Source organism: Paralichthys olivaceus, chromosome 12, assembly GCF_024713975.1.
Source record: "Paralichthys olivaceus isolate ysfri-2021 chromosome 12, ASM2471397v2, whole genome shotgun sequence".
Lineage (NCBI taxonomy): Eukaryota > Metazoa > Chordata > Actinopteri > Pleuronectiformes > Paralichthyidae > Paralichthys > Paralichthys olivaceus.
In genome coordinates this window covers 16,781,646-16,799,154 of record NC_091104.1, presented here as the reverse complement: position 1 = coordinate 16,799,154, position 17,509 = coordinate 16,781,646, and the positions used below count along the sequence as shown (strand labels likewise).

Sequence of the window (17,509 nt, the reverse complement as noted above, 5' to 3'; positions counted from 1 at the left end):
GTCTGCTGACGTGGTGTTCTTACTTTGCTGACATTGGAGAGGATCTCCACCTTGCGATGGATGGAGGCGATGGTATCGAGGAACACTGACTGGAAGATTATGCAGTGGGCCCGGCCAGCAAAGTCAGGAATCTGGGAGAGCTCGTAGAGAAACCTGGAAAACAAAAAGGGGAGGAGGAGGAGGCCGGGGCGTGATGTGTCATGACAGAATTAAACAAAACGTCTAACAGGAAGAACTATTTTGGGGCCTTGGCAAGCTGAGCTTCCCAACGATGGGCTGACTGAGTCAAAGTCTGCATTCACAGGCAGTGAGAGGCAGCTGATAGTCATGAGCGGTGCTGCTCGGCTGAGTTTGAAAGGTCCACAGGGTTGGGTGGAGGGAAAGCAGCGAGCGGCGCACAGAGACTGATCAAAGGTAGCTCTGTCCTGATGCAGGACGACTTATGTAAACAGTGCCGTGTCGGAGGGGAGCGGAGCGGTAACATCCTGTGTGATTAGACACTGAGTAGGGATGACTCAGGCAGCCGTAGTGACAGCTCTGGTCAAACATGGAAATAGGAAGGCCAGGCTGAGCGGCACCGCTGGGTCCAGGCCTCGTTAACTGGCCCGAACTACTTGACCCTAACAGGAACTACTGAACTACTGAAGCAATGTTCATTAAAGCATATGTCTGCACAGTGGTAGAAAATGTTTTTGAGGGGATAGCAAATGGTACCTCAACGTATCAATGTTTGGCTTTTTTTTTACATGTGCATATTGAAAAAGAGAAATATTTGTTTGACAAATAATTATTTAATCAAATGTTTCTTTATAGCACAAACATGACCAAAGATCTTAAGTAATTTAGGCCTTGAAGAAATTAACAAATGTTTATTTCACTTTGTGCCATGATGTCATCTTTGAAATCTGAGAAACATATGTTTATCAATTTATTCAACTAAGTTCATTGTTGCAAGTTCATGCACATCAGCACTAAACAAAGACAGCACTAAACTCAATTCCTGAACTCACTGTAATTTCTCTAAAATACAATAAAGATTATGCACAAAATAAATGTTGGAGCTGTTGGTGAAAGGGATCTTACTGTTCAGGTTTGTCCAACAGTTTGACTTCATCTTCTTTTGACTTTTCATAATGTCTCATTATCTTCTCCATCTCATCACTGGTGGCCCTCTGTCAAGAGACACAAAACATGCTCCACAGTTAAAGTGTGTGGACAGACACAGATAAATATGTTCACGCAGTAAAAACCTGAACAAAATGCTCAATAAAATGCATTTGCCACGATAATAAGCCACATACTTTACTTTGTATTAGGCACAAAATAATTTTCATCCCATCGTCATCCTCCTTACGACTGTATGATATTTTACTTTTCCATACTTACATTTTCATATAATGCTTCAATGGTCTCCAAATCCACCACCGAGTGGTCCACAGTGAGAACAGCTGGAACAGTAAGGATATTCATTATAAACAGTCAGTCTTAGAACTGGATATAATCTTGGCCAAAGCATGCTGCCTTTTAAGTGCTGCCAGTGCTTGAAGGACAAATTTGTTTTCCTGATGAGGGAAGTAAACATATGATAATATTCATGCAATTGTATTGATTATTGCTTAACAGAACATTATATTTGAAGTCAACTGTACCACAACATACTTTATGTTGCAGCAGAATGAAAAAGTACCGACCACACCAAAAAATAAGAGCAACTTGAGCAAAACCATGTGTCCATTCACATCTACATTGCACCACACCACATCATCAATTACCAAGAATTATACAGCTAATGTAGTACATTAGCTTGAGGTGGTAGAGCTGAAAGTGTAGCCAGGCTGTCGGGGTAGAGATATTTGGGGCAAGCTGAGTCTCAGACCACATTACATTACTTTTCATTTAGCTGACGCTTTTATCCAAAGCGACTTACAATAACTGTAGGCCGACACTCACTTCCTTCCCTCCTTCCTTCCGGTGGCTCAAAACATAAAACCTTAAAAATACTTTCTGGGACCACGTCACCAAAGCCGAATGTAATGATTTTTAAAGAGAGGCAGAAAAAGGTGCGCGGAGCGAGAAACAGCAGCAAATAAGAAGAGGAAATAGAGGAGAAGAGAGTAAATAAATACTGGCTGAGATGTTTAACTTGACTCAAATAGTTATATCCAGAGTACCCAGGGAAGGCAAAAAGCAGAGGACGGCAAGAAAAGAAAAAAGAAAGTGACTCCTGGTCTGTGTCTGAGAGGTGTCACAGGTTTACAGCTTAGTGAGGGAGGAGGGGAGGAGGACGTGATAGGAGGGATGGCTCCAGTCCTCCTGGATCAGCTGACAGTTGCCTGGCTGATGGTGTCCACAGAGGATTTCATTACCAAGAACTGACGCATGTGACAATTTACCACCTAGTAACTCTATATCAAACGTGTATACTTTCTTAGTATGGAGTTGTGATCATATTGTGGTTTTAAGAAACCAACACCAAGCATTATAGTAGCATATAGCAGGGCTGCTGTATTAGACTGTGTTAAATGTAGCAGGGTGATATATATTTTAAGTCTATATTAAGGTATATTTGTGTTGAGCTGAGAAAGTTTGCAATTTTTGCCTGTGAAACTTTTAATTGTTAAAGTGAAGAATACGTTATTGATTTTGTTCTTGCTTTTTTCATTCTCATTTCATGTTGGACTAAATACAAATTAAATCATGATCTGGCTGTTGAACTGATTTCCCTGACGCTTAGTGGAGGGAGGGGTGCATGACCCAAGAATAAACATATTACATTTTGGAGCAGATCCAGATAAATGTGCAGATCTCAGAATTTTGTTTTACTGTCTTTAACATGGCGGGTTAGCCTGGGTTGAGATATGTGCTCTCCCTAAGCACCCTTCTGGTTGGTTTATTCTTTAGCAGGATAACACAAAAACTACCAAACTGATTTCTACCACACTTGTTGAAGGGATGGGGCCTGGTAAGAAATAAAGAAGAATACAGTTTTGGTGCAGATGAGTATTAAGGGGCAGAACAAGGAGTTTTTTCCCCTCCACATTTTAAACTATGTTATACAGCAAATAAATCTCAGAGCTAGTGTTCTGGATTTTTTGGTCTTGCTGGAAATATACGCTACACTCCATGCCATAGTTCATTCTTTTTTTATGTTGAATCAAGAACTCATAATTGTGTTTATTTTATTTTATTCTACTTTTTGGTATCGGTACTCACAAAGGTAAATGGAACAGCTCTAGCGACAACACAGTCCTTTCAGTCTCACTGCTCCCAGCTAACAAGGTAATGCTTTGCATTCTGGTTCCCAGCTGTTCCTGTTGCAGAGAAGCTGTCAATGTGCTCCCAACGTCTGGATCAGAGAGAACGCTGGAGGTCCATTTCCTACATCTTATTAGAGTGGATTATTCAGTCCCTCAGCCATGCAGCCGTCAATCACACACCAAAGGGGGGCCAGCTCCAGTGTGCACAGGAGCACTCTGATCCGAGGGGAGCCGGATATCTCTCCACACCAACAGATCAAAGCCAGACTGCCAACTGCCTCACACCCTCTCCTTCCACTTTTCACTCATCGGCTTTGGTGTGGAAGGGTGTGTGTGGTGTGTGAACATGTGTATGTGTGTGTTTGTGTGCGTGTGGTGAGGTGGTGTGTGTGGGGGGGGGTCTCTCTTTGCCCTTGAACCATGGTGGCCCTTGAGGTCCCTCAGTCGATCCGGCGGGTGCAGTTGACCCCCTCTCTCCCTTAACCAGTGTTGCCTTCTCCACTCCCCTCCTCCCCGCTCTCTCTCCCTCCCTAGTAGCTCTAATTACATTACATGTCCCATGTCCTTTTAATTTGGCAACAAAGGGGAGGCAAGCAGGAGAGGCAAGGGACTAGAACCCTTAGAAGTGCTTGTTAAGGTGCTGTCCTTCATTGTCAAATCCAAGTTGTCCATTTCCCATTCACCTCCCATTAAGGCACAAGGAAGCAGCCTCACGCTGGGTGTGATCAGGCCTTTTTAACCAAACCACCTCTACAAACTGACACTTACACACAGAGGGAAGGATTGAAAGGAAAGGGGGGGGGGAGTCTAAACAAAACGGGTGTCCTGGTGCTGTGTGCCGTTTGGCCTGTGTTTGAGTTGGTTTTATGTGGTAGGGCAGTGTCTGCTAACTGCAGAAGGTGGTTTTGTACATGCTTAGATCATTAGTGGGGTGTCAGTCCCATTAGGCTTGTGGAAACCGTCACTTGCTACAATAAACAGATCTGCTGGCCGCATGCTCAGACTAGCAGGCGGCAGGCACTCTCCGCCGCAGTCCCAGCACAGGAGCAATTCCTGGCCCATCTACGCCGTCCCCAACACACGTATTATGTGTTTACACAGACATGCAGCCACTCCGACAGTCACGCACACACACGCCTGCATTTCACACGGAACTACCAAGCATGCAATCAATCCATGCAGTTCTTCACGTGAAGAAGATGGTGATCTGATTTGAACCAGTGCCTGAGGGACTTCATGCACCCTGACAGAAAAAGTGAAAGGCTGCTTTCAACCTGCGCACATTTCAAATCAAGGCTTGCTCTTTCCCACTTTGGTAACAAGAAAAATCTGCCTTGTTCTACTTAAAACATTCATTAATAATACAATTTTAAAAAGGGTATCTGGCTGCAAATTAGTGGCTATCAGCTGGAAAAAGAAAAAAAGTCGTCACTCCGTACCATCTTTTCTCTAAAACTGTCTGCTCTTTATCAAGAGAAATCATCAATTTATTGTGAAGTAGGCTGTAAAATCTAATTAGCTCCTTCTCAAATTCCTTCCTTGAAAGAGACGAAAATGATGACGATACCATAGTGTACACAAGCATCTAAAAAAGGCTCACCTTGCTGAATGTCCTTCATCTCCAGATGCAGGCTGGATAGGAGGATGCCAACTGCTTGTGAACGCTTCCCGTCCAACAGCTTGATAATCTGAAAAACAGAAAACAAATTGATTCATACTAGAAAGCAGTAAATGTATTAATGAAATCTAAAAACTGCATCTACTCTAGTTTGTAAGATTAAACCTGACCTGAATTACGTAATTTTTAAAAATGTTTATACATTTTTCTAAGTTTTAATAAAGTTATTTTAAACATTATTTCTGATCAAATTTCAATAAACGTTGTTGATTACTTTACAAACCTTCTGCAAACGGCTTCATATAAATTGCTTTCTCATTATTCTTCATACCTTCATTTAACATCTATTCAATTTTTCACAATCACTGACGCAAAACAAATACAAAAACAGATAAAAAGATCATTTATGAAATGTGAAGCTGGGAAAAAAAATCACTTAGTCACTTCCCCAGCTGTGGAAGCAGATGATCGATGATGAGCCCGACAGACCGCCTGGAGGGACGGTTAGTCTAAGAAGGCTGGGAATCATCTAGTTTGACCCAAGTGACCAGACTAATCAACAAACGTTGTCATAACCCATCATCGTGACGCAAAGGACTGGGAAACACACACATACACACACATAGCGGGGACACACTTTGCCAAATTCCATCAATGAGGGAGCAAAGTCAAACAGAAACGCACCTCCTCTCGTTTGCCGAAGAACATGTGTGAGATATAATCAAAAAATATCAAGTCGCAGTGAAAGTACAAAGGCAAAAGTGGTACCATAAAAGGACAGTCTCGAAGAGAAAGGCGAGGAGAAGCCGGGCTTTTATAACAAACTATAAATTCACAGGATTTTTATTTCTGCCTACACATGGTCACAATTACTTATGACTGAATTAGCTGTAAAGCCAGAGAGAGTTTTGGCAAGGTAAAGCCCTGCTCTAAAAGTTAATGTGTCAGGCTTCTTCATTAGGTATTATGGCGTTGTCGGCTACTGGGCTGTCCAGTGGGAGCTGGAGAGCAGAAGCCTTAGAAGTGGGTATTGCATTACAGCGCGTTAGTGGGTGCCATGCTGCTTCCAGCTCTATTACCTGGATTGCTGGGGATCTCCCACTCTGGGGACTTGAGACGGCTGCAGCACCAGGCTTTCCCCAACACCTCTAATTAACTATTTTGGATGGGCCACAGTAAAAGCAGCCCAGGAACCATTGCTGCTCACTGTGGCTGCAGAACTCGCCAATTAGCCTAAACAGTTAAGTTAATGTGAAAGGACAACTGATGCCGGACGCTAGCTTTCAGCCATGCAAACAGTTCAGGTAAAGAAAGGGATGCTGATGCTGAGACAGGTTGGACATCGATAGCTGATGGCTCTCTCCTGTGGACAGAACGAGAACTGGAGGACTTCATGTGATACTCTTGACTAACAGGTCAGGAGAAAGAGAAGAAGAGACCGCGAGCAGCCTAAGAAAATAAACAGAATGATGAGGGCGGACAGTGGGAGTGTTTTGAGCTGAGACAGGTGGCTGATGTTAAGATGTGGGCAGGCCGACGCAGGTTTGGAGCCCAGCGGATAGTTTACACAGCCACAGCTGAGTAGCCAGCCCCGCTCCTCACTGACTGCCTGTTTGACTATCTGTCTACAGACAGATGTTACGCTAACAACTGGACTGAGACTTCCCATCAATATCCACCTACAGCAACCCCAGTCTCACCCAGCAGTGTTAATCTTACACCCACTCGCCCACGTCACAGCCAAGGCTTCAAATATGCCTTTAATAAACGCAGAGCAATTGCTTGTAAGTCATTCCCATAAACAGGTTAAAGCTGCTGTTTGTTTAAGGAGATCTGCTGTGTCTTAACTTGGTACAAGTTTAATTTATATGGGTAAAGGAAATTGACGTTTTTGTGTTTACTGATGTGCATTTTTTGCACACGTGCAAGCTCAACAGCACATTTACCTTGACGGATTTCTTGATCCCCATTGCCCTCCCTGCTCATCCCTTGATCAAGAATGCACTGACATGCCCATTCTCTGCACCCCCTCCACCAGCACTCCTATAGGTGCTGTCTTCACTTCCTCCTCGAGCCAGTGGAGTGGAGCCACATGCCTGCAATTATACCCCTAGTCCTGTCCGGTCCTTTCTGTTCTGGTCTGCTGAGGCGGGAGGGCTCTCTTCCATGTCCTCTCCTCTGCTTTGATATGCTAATCAGCAGAGGGAGAAGGACTCCAGTGTAAACAAGAACTTTGATTTTTTTCGCTATGGCACACATGATAAAGATTAACTCGCTCATGTACATATCGGCTGCATCCCCCGAGTTGAAACTTTTTGGCGTGAGGAGTTGTTGGAAAGCGGGGAGGTGGCTCATATGCATAATGTACACACATTCCTTTCCCTCCCACTCAGCCCCTGGGGCTGTGGTGTTAGCATGATCTGGCAACACTTTCTGAGCAAGTGCATAATGACTTCTGAGGATGTGCTGTCATCACACACGTGCACTGCACCACACATATAAACACACACACACGACAGAAACATACACATGCCTATGCATACACAAACACACAAAAAGTACAACTGAAACACACTCTCCACACGGATCAAAACACAGAATCGCTGGCAAGATGACACTATAAGTAAATTCTGTTCAGATGTGGAGTCTGTGCTGACACAGGCAGCAGGGCAGGTAGGCTGTGTGATAGCTCACAGGTAGCAATCCTCATGCACATAGAGTACATTACGAAATGCAAAGAGTAAGACAGATTGATTAAAGAACCCACTAGTACTGACAAAGTGATTCATTACCAAGAAAAATACCTTTTTATCCAAAAAGATGTTCTTAGTAAATTATTTGGAAAAAATCTTATCATTCGTATTTTAAGTTCATTAACTCCATTAACGTGGATAATTGTTGTTTGTTTGTATTTTATTCTATTTTATTTCATATAGATATGGACCTTTGTGTTAACATTAGAGGACATTCTATAAAATATTAATAGATTATTCAAATAAACAAACTCATGTATAAGATGATTTATTTTCCTATGTAAATGTGTAAATAAGGAGAAAACTGTTTGGCAATAGGAATAAAAAAAGAAAAGCAGAACATCTGGGAATGTTTCCAACTGGAATAATAAGAAAGAATATAGCTGCACATTGACAAGTGTATTCAAAAAAAGATGAAAAGAAAATCTAAATCAGTGTCAATATCAAAGTCGATGTCTTTATTCTTTTGTACTTCAGAGAAACGCAAAGAAAGTGGTGTGAGAACATGTGTCTGAAAGTATAAAAAAAAAAAAATCTGAAATACACATGGTCCAGATGATGTAATATTCATGACTAGTGCATTGCTGAGCAATCTTTCCGAATATGACTCAGCAGTTGTGTGAATGTCCATCCCCGTCCATTTTTTTTAACTTTAAAACAAAAGTATGATAAATAGTTTATATTCTGAAGCTTGCAAATTGGTTATGGGTTACAAATTAAACTTCCAATTAATTAGATCTCTGTTGATGTCTATGCCTCCTCAACTCAGTAGTAACTGTCGTCAGACCCACTCTTTTTGCTCCCCACTTCATCAGCTGTCAATCAAGATGCTTCACCCAAATTTTATAATGTCAAAAAATATATTAAAACCCAAAGTGAAAGAAAATGTTTCACTTGAACAAATATCAGTGTGATAAGAAATAACTAAAGTGACAAAAAAGAAAATAATTTATTATTTTATTTATTGGATGTGTTTTTTCAATTTTTAGTTTGGTCAATGTCCCAGTGACTAACAAGGAGGAGTCAGGGTTTATGACCTATACTGCAGCCAGCCACCAGGGATCAATATGTCTGTCTGTCTTTCTTTCTTTCTTTCTTTCTTTCTTTCTATCTTTCTATCTTTCTCTCCATCTTACTTTCTTCTTTCTCACCTTCTAACCAGCTGAACATCTCATCAGCTGGTGACTCAGAAGATTTCTCTCTCAAATGATTTCTCCCTCTTAACTCTGAGTATAAACATTCACAGATAAAAAATGATCACGTAAACAACTTTCTTATATTTTTGGCAACCTTTTTAGTTGGAATTCTTCTGCTTTCACGTACGTCTAAACATAGATATAAACTTCAGCCAGAGTACAATACAGGTACTTCTCTCATAAAAAAACACCAAATGATATGTTGGGCACGGATATTTCTTTTGAATGCTATAGTTTTTGGATTTGTTTCAGCAGTGCTCCATTAGTGGGGTCAAACATCTTGCAGGCTGACGTAATCCCAGACAGGAGACAGTTGGCAGGATTTGTGTCTGGATGTGGCTGTCTGACTTGGATCAAATGTTGGACAGTTTGCTGCTTTAGAGTGACCAGACTGAACGGAGAGATGTAAGGATGGAGATCAAGGAGCTGAGTGGAGCCTTGACAAATTGATCAGAATAGGGGATGTGTATGGATTTTGAGGGGACAGACTGGGGCAGTGGCCGATTTTTAACTCCTTGGACGTCCCTGTGAGGACCACCAGGCAGCCAGGATGCTGACTCGGGGCTGGCAGCGGCATGGAAGTGCAGAGTTGCAACATTTGACAAGACATCAACAACTGTCTTTGGTGGGTCGAGGTACTGGAGATCAATCTGGCTGAAACCACATCTTTGCTGATTTTTATTGTTTCATCTTGCGCACAACTTTGAAGCTTGTCCAGAAGAAAAAAAAAAATTTTTCACCATAATTCTGCAGCCATTTCTACATTACAACTCTACGCAGTTTGCCAGGTGGAAAAAAATAAAGTGCACAAACACATAAAATAGTACTCTGTGGTCAGGTCCAGTGGAATACAACTGCAATTGCACAGTTATTTATGTATTTCTATTATTACTGAACATGACAGCAGAAAAATGCCTTTTATCCATTATCTACACTGCTTATCCTTCAGGGATTCTAGAGCTGACATAGGGCTAGAGGCAGGGTACATCCTGGACAGGTCGTCAACATATTGCCAATATATGTAAATACCCAAACACTTACAATCACACCCACAGACAATTTCAATGTCTCCAATAAACCTTAGCTGCATGATAAGATTCCTGGAGAAAACACACACAGACAAAGTGAGAACATGCAAACTCCACACAGAAAGAACCAAACCTTTCTTGCTGTGAGGCGACAGTGCTATTCAGTGCACCACCCCAACCTTTTTCAAACAAAAAGAAAAAAGAAAAAATGCTACCAAGGCGGCTGTAGCAAGAGACAAATCACTCAACCGACAACATCTAAAAAAAACAGATGAAAATCCAAAGAAAAACCAAGACTATAGGAGGACCTCACACAGGCTGAGGAGGAGCAGTGAGGGAACTGAATTTACCTTCTTAGCTTTGGTCTTCTTTTCGTAGCTGTCTGACAGCGGTTTCTTCTTCACCTGTAGTGTGGCCTTTGAGAAAAGATCCTCAAACTCATTGGCGTTGACGATGTTTGGTTCCTCCAGAGAGCCCCACAGTGTGTTGTTGCTAGAAAAGGAAGCAAAGATTTAGGCCTGTGTTGTATTTATTATATTTTGAATTAAATCAGTGCTTTAAAAATAAAAATGTGATCACAGTCACAACAACAGTCTTATGACCTCACAACGCAAGCTAGAAACATCTTGGCTAGTCGAAGCTAAACAAATTGTGTGTTCTTTTTGTGGCGCGATTATTTGATGTTTATTCAACCTCTCCCGTTGTTTGCCATTTTCCATTTCCCTGTCCCAGCCAATGCTTGGCAGGAATGGCTGCAAAATCTTAGGTTGAAAAAAAGCACTGTTTATGAGCTAGGTGATAAAAATAACAAAAGATTAAGACAAGGTTGTTTCTGCAATAAAAAGGACCATTTCCAGCAAAAGGAACAAGAATACGGGAGGGGATGTCGTGTTCCAGAAGTTGCTGAGTAACATCGGACAAAACAAACAGAGAGAAGCAGAAATATGAACAAGAGGTGTCTAGAGTCAAGAGAATGTTTAGGAGTTATGCACCAACTTTTTTTGTTCACTGAAACTCAACACATGTGTCCCTGCTTTCCCAAAGTCTGTTAATAAGAATATCTGCAGACACAATAAACAGCCTACTAACAAAAAAGAAACTTATTGTAAAGAAAGACTGGTATGATGACATCTATAATACTCCACAGATGCCTAATTACTGGTTTAGCCTTTCCTTTGCTATCCTCTCTTACACAGCGCTTCTCAACGCAGCTCATAATTTAATGACATTACTCAGGTCAATCTCCCTGAGTCAAAGCCCATTTAAAGTCAGTGAGAAAGCGACTCTGGACCCATCGCACTAACACAAATGCTGGCAGGGCTGAAATATCAGCACAATCAACTGCATTTCCAGTGACTCAGTTGGGGTCAATTAAGTCCAACTCTTCCTAGCATGCAGCTGGTCTCTTGTTGCAGCGGTGAGAGTATTTATCTGGGAACGCCAAGATATTTTCTGTTGAGGACATAATGGTGCTGTCCCGAAAATACTCCTTTGATTCTTCCTTTCGCTGGCCTCCGCCTCTGAACCCGACAGTGCAGGAAACTAGCTCGGAAAAGAAAATTACATCCAAACCCCAAGAAATCTTTCCATACAAGACAACTTTCTAATTGACCAGATTATGACTATAATTGAATTTAAATCCGCTCTTAAACTCCCCTCCTTTTTTAATGCAGCTTCCCAAGAAAGTCTGTCCCTCTTGCTGCCTACTGTTACTTTGCGTGTCAGCTAACATTTTGACACCAGGCATCTTTTCAAACCTCCCACTGTCCCCCTCCTCATAACGCAAAACATTACACCATTAACAGAGATCACACAGTTAATCCAGCTATAGTTAAACATCTGATCCATTTAATGCCCCTTAACTTGGCCCTTTACAGTTAAATTTATAGCTGACATGAAACCACTGTAATGTAGTCAACTCAGTCCCCCCCAGAACTGGCCAGGACCAGTGAGAGAGTGGGAACCACAGCTCAGTTTCCCCCTATAACCCAGCCATGGAAATACAAGGCCATAAAACTGGAAGCCTGGCACTGTGCAGGCAACAACCACAGCCACTGTAAATGGGCTGGATAATCCACTCACAATTACAGAGTATCCCTCTGATGTGGAAGTGTGGTGCAGCAACCATATCTCTGATATCTCTCTCAACAAACATGTTCAGGTCTAAACCTAGACCCCATTAGTCCAGGTTCACTGAAGCTTAGAACTTCATCAGCCCTGGGATCAAAGCAGTGTCACTCATATCAATATTCAACATGTGCATATTGCCCAAGGCTCTCTGAATTCCAAAGTGCAGTAATCCCCCAAAACAACAGGCATTAAAACATTGGAAAACTAGGAAGATGGTCAATAACTCCTTTCACTTTCTAATTAGATTGGTTGAGCTGGTGTTTGAATAAAGCCTGTATGATGGGGAAACTGTTCTTGTTTTTCCAGTCTGACTTCTGAGTAATATTTCTGCAAAACTAAGAAAACTAAAAGCGTAAGCAGAGAGTGCATACCTCAATCAAGGTTAATTGGCCATTTCATCACTATATTGCATACTCATGCATTGAAATCAGATATGTCCGGATCATTATCTGGATCCAAACCAATCCTCTCCTTTTCACAGGTATTAGCACATTTTACAAGCCTGATTTTTTTCCATCAAGATCTTTCATCAGAGATTCCACTACCAAGGAGTTTCTTGGCTTGTGTTTCTTTATCTGTTTGTTAGTTAACAGAATTACACAAAACAACTTGTGAAACAAATGCGAAAATAATTCCTGGATCTGCCCCAAAACTTTAGGGGTTCTTCCCTGAGCCACACTGCCTCCTTCCCACAAGCAGTAATCCTGCTAACTAACAAATTAACGCAGAAGAAAACATAACCATTTTGGCGGAGGTAAGGAAATCAAGCAGTTACACATACTTATTATCCTGTATCTGTATCCTGTTCCAGTACAGAGGCTTCATGGGACAGGCCGGCTCGATGGCAGGCTTCCGCGGGGCCTTGTCCACTTTTGGGGCAAAACCGCCCATGGGAGGAGGAGGTGGAGGGCCAGAGCCTGGAGGAGGTGGAGGGGGAGGTGGGCCAGATCCAGGTAAGCCAGGGGGGGGAGGCGGAGGAGGTGGGGGGGGTGGGCCACCTCCTGGGAGAGGAGGTGGCGGAGGGGGTGGTGGTGGAGCTCCCGCCATGCCTGGTAAAGGTGGTGGAGGAGGTGGTGATGGTCCTGAGAGGCCTGGTGGGAGGGGCGGAGGAGGTGGAGGCGGTGGTGGTCCTGAGAGGCCTGGTGGGAGGGGCGGAGGAGGTGGAGGCGGTGGTGGTCCTGAGAGGCCTGGTGGGAGGGGTGGAGGAGGTGGCGGGGCTGGAGCTCCTGGGGTGGATTCAACTTTTAAATTCAGGCCGATTGACTCTAAGTTGAGTTTTTTAGTCACGTTCTGGGAGGGGCTTTGAGCCAGCACACCCCCATTGCCCTCAGGGCTTTTGATGAAGGTCTCCCTGTCTGTCTGGACGCCCACAGTGCGGCAGGTCTTGAGTGTGGAGTCGTCTGCAGTGGACACAGCAACATCGCGGAGCTCACAGAGCTCCTGACCCGTGTTGTACGACTTCTGTTGCTGTATCTTGGTGACAGTTCCCTCCAGTTTTGAGATTGAGACAGCGTGCTCACCTCTCAGCTGGAAGATCTGGAGCTCAAAGTCGGACTGCGAGAAGTAAGAGCAGATAAAACTTAAGACACAAAACAAATCCAGAGCTTCAGTCGTCTCCCATCTTATAATATAATAAAACTACATAAGAGCATTGAATGTGTCTCCTTAAATGAACTCTGATTTAAGTATGTAATTATTCTTCCATGCATGTGATTCTTGGTTGAAAAATAAGAGTCATTCATTCTTTTCACCACCTGTTTTAAACTTATTTCCATTAAAGTATCCCCAGGCTGATGTTAACATCTGACTCTGAAAATCTGGTAACTGCAGTTTTCTTTTGACATTTCAAACAATGAAAAACAACCCAACCCAAAGCAAAGTATTGATTTGAGGCGAAAGACAAAAAAATCCTTTTGCAAATACACATGTTCCTTATTAACTCATGTCAGTTTAGAAATAGCATTAGGCACGTTCCTGCCCATACTTGTGGGCTGACTCAGCATTAGTCCTTTTAGAGTCCCATGTCAAATTAAAGGATTTAAGTCGACAGGCTGAGAAACCGATTCTGAGGTCAGACTTTTCGATGAAAAAAGTCCATGAAGAAATTAATCAGTGGTACAAATTATGTAACATGTCCAGAGCTATGTTCCCATTGGTATTCCAATGTCATACAAAAACACAACCAAGCAAAAAAGCCACCTGTGAGACACTGTTCCAAACCTCTGCTTTTAATGAATTAAACACTGACACTTTTAAAACAAATCTTGAAGGAGCCTTTATATAATGAGACTAAAGACATGTCTATTGCAGAGCTGCGTCTGGAACATAATTAATACTTAAAATATGACATTTTGTAGTCAGTAGAAATCTAATTCAGAATTTATTTTAATTAACTCAGTACAGATGTTGCCTTTTTGGATTTAAATATCATATATTTTGACTTTTAGTATAAATTGCTAAAGGTCACCTTTACAGTCAGATTTGGAGATTATGTCATTAAAAAATATATTTATACTGTCACTGCTTATATATTAGTACAATTTGAATTTTTGGTTGTTTTAATTCTACAAGTCATTAGTATTAATAATACTACATACATGTGTTAGAGTCAGGTTCTTTTTTCATTTCTTACCATCTCTACTGTCCCTACCAGTTTGCTCAAGAAAAAGAACATACATTTTCCAACTTCAAAAGTTAACTTGACAAATAGGTTGACTGACAGTTTACCTTCAAATAGAATCAAGAAAAACATATGCATCCAATGAGCTGCAGCACGGTTCATTTCATGATCACTTAGCGCCATCTTGAGGTCAGAGAAGTTAACTACGGTTAAGAATAAAATTTCAGGGCCTCAGATATTTAACTGCATATGAATTATTGTCATAGATTTACTGCAAACCTTGCTTTCAATAATATGCATCATATGCTAATTTGCTTCTGTTTTTTTTAATTAATTGTCAGAATGTTTTTACTTTGCTTTCTTTAACTGCCTAACAGTCGCTTTGTCTCATTTTCTCTTGTACATAATATGCTTTTGGTAAGAGTTTGCTTAGGTCACAGGAGAACTTACATGCATCCTCTCAAGCTCTTCCTTGCACTCTCTCTTCAGCTGCAAGAGGGCGGCCTGGTGCTCTGAAAGAAGGCAGAACAAAGACACAAAGGTGTTCAGTGTGGACTTCGCTCAATGATCACAGCTTGGGGTATAGACTGAGAGACAGGTTAATCTTCTGCCTGAAATATTGACATGTTAAATCACAATCAAGTTGAGATATAAAGACAAGGGCCATTACAACACCATGTGTTTTTAGAGGCTAAATTCTACAGAAGGGCGAGTCTTTATTTACCACTCAACCAACCAGTTTTGATTCTACTGCTGCTGAGGTAAATGCCAAAACAAACAATTTTGTTGGACCAAGGCAACAAATACAGATAGGTCTACCTGCTGGTACTGATAAAATCCAGACAGCGAGGGAAAAATGTCACACAACAACATTGTTCACCTGAGGACCATGATGCCACAGCAGTAGGAAATACATACCACACTATTCTAGAGGCTCGCTCATAAATGCTGTGATCGTCGGTGTAGTTTCACTTTACAATTGGTGATTAAGTTGAATGCACTGCACCCATTAGCTACACCTAACAAGTTCATAAATATACACGCAATGTCATCGCCTATAAGCATATTGTCACACTGTTTTCACATGTTAGGATAACACTGTTAGTTTTTGGCTATTATTTCTAAATGAATAAAGTCTTTATTACTTGGTCGGTTGGTTTGACATTTTCACCGTTTCCCCCAGGGAATAATGATTAGGGAACTTGATGTGTGAAATTTGGTGCAGCTTGATTGAAATTAAGGTGACTGTTGTTTGGAGGGTGTTTTCATCTGCGTGTTATTTAGCAGGATTATGCAAAACGTGGTGGACAGAACAAATAAAGGCTATGAAGATTATGCTGTTTGCACAATCACTGACAGACAATACATTGCTGTAAGAAGTAAGAATGTATTGTGGTAATGATTAATCAAAGTCAGTGTTTTGTATCAATAAAAGAATCTATTCTTAATAGACATTGTGCAACTTCATTGTCAACATGATACAGGGTCATAAATGTGCTGAAAAATTGTGAAAGTAAAATGTAAATATGAAAGCAAAAGAAAGATAGAAAGAATTGTGTATGATATGCACTCGCACATGCATGTGTGTTTATCTATATGTTCAAAGTCTGGACTTTAGCTCTCCTTTATTCTTTTCGACGAGAGCAAAGCTCAATCCCTGCGAGCAAATCACCAGAATAATCCAACCTTGCTGGTTTTAATCAGACACAGAGAACACCCAACATCTGCTGCACTGCTGTTACACCACAGTTTCACTGTACCCAGATCATGAATGAAAAGCTTTTTGCTTTGGGACTGAATCAGTCCATGTGTGCTTATGACCTATTTGTGTTATTACACCTTTAGAGGTGGGCCAAACATGGCTTGCTGCCCAGAGTGTACTTGATTCCATAAAATGTTTTTACCCGACTGTAACACCCACCCCCATGCTACCCACCTTGTGGTGCCATGAAACAGCAGCAACACAGACAGCAGCATTACCACACACACAGCCTCACAGCATGTGTTCTTAAATGGATTAAAAGGATGTCTTACACCCTGCTGCTGATACTGAAGAGTAACTTGTGAGTGCTCAAGAATTCTAAATTGGTGTTTTTTGAGTTAAAGGTCCAGTGTGTAAGATTTAGGTGAAAGGGAACTATTGGCAGAACTTTGATGTAGAATAATCCTCATGATGTTTTCACTAGTTCGTTTCATCTAAATTGGATGAATTGTATTCTTTACCCCAGAAAAGGCTCTTTATATTCAAATACTTTATATTTACATCGAGGGGACCCTCTCTACGAAGGCCGCCATGTTTTTTACATTACACCAGACTGGACAAACAAAACACTTTTTGAGTTTTTATGACAACTGAAGGCCACCACAGGTTCTCTTTCATGTTTGGAAGGGGAGGGTGAGGTGAGGGGTGTTCAGCTGCAACATGCAAATTCAACACTAGATATCACTAAATTCTACACACTGTACCTTTCAAACTCAATCAAGTAAAAATATACCAGATATCAATTCCAAAGATACTAAAGGTAATGACCTTTATCCACAAACACATCAGTGTGTGAGGTGTGTCAGTGTGTAGGCTTGACAAGGATGATCCTCTGCCAGCATTCCTGGTCTTAGAAGTTATTACAGGCAACACTGTATAAAGCAACAGGCGTGAGGTTCTCACCTGCCTCTGTGTACTTGAGCCCCACCTTCTCCTCCTCATCTTTAGCTTTGGGTGGGGGCCACACAGCTTGCAGCCGCCCTGGAGTCCGGTCCTCACTGTCTGTAGGGGACGTGATCTCTGTCTATGGTCAGAAAACACATGCAACAGTATAAGTACATATGGGTAATGACATTAGTATTCTAATTTCTGAGGGCCATTTTTCTGAAAATGCATAGTTTCTCCTGTCTTAGGAGTAAATAAAA

General features: G+C 41.7%; 1 protein-coding gene across 2 annotated transcripts in view; it reads right to left on the bottom strand.

The window, feature by feature from the left end:
* Positions 1-17,509, bottom strand: part of LOC109627893 (formin-like) — a 56,133-nt gene that overhangs the window by 20,398 nt on the left and 18,226 nt on the right. For both annotated transcript variants that reach the window (XM_069536351.1, XM_069536352.1), the window contains 8 exons: positions 17,268-17,388; positions 15,053-15,114; positions 12,764-13,536; positions 10,203-10,344; positions 4,858-4,945; positions 1,387-1,448; positions 1,084-1,172; positions 24-153 (listed from right to left, as the gene is read on the bottom strand). In XM_069536351.1, the coding sequence (XP_069392452.1) occupies positions 24-153; positions 1,084-1,172; positions 1,387-1,448; positions 4,858-4,945; positions 10,203-10,344; positions 12,764-13,536; positions 15,053-15,114; positions 17,268-17,388 (1,467 nt within the window). The remainder of the gene's footprint in view (positions 1-23; positions 154-1,083; positions 1,173-1,386; positions 1,449-4,857; positions 4,946-10,202; positions 10,345-12,763; positions 13,537-15,052; positions 15,115-17,267; positions 17,389-17,509) is intronic.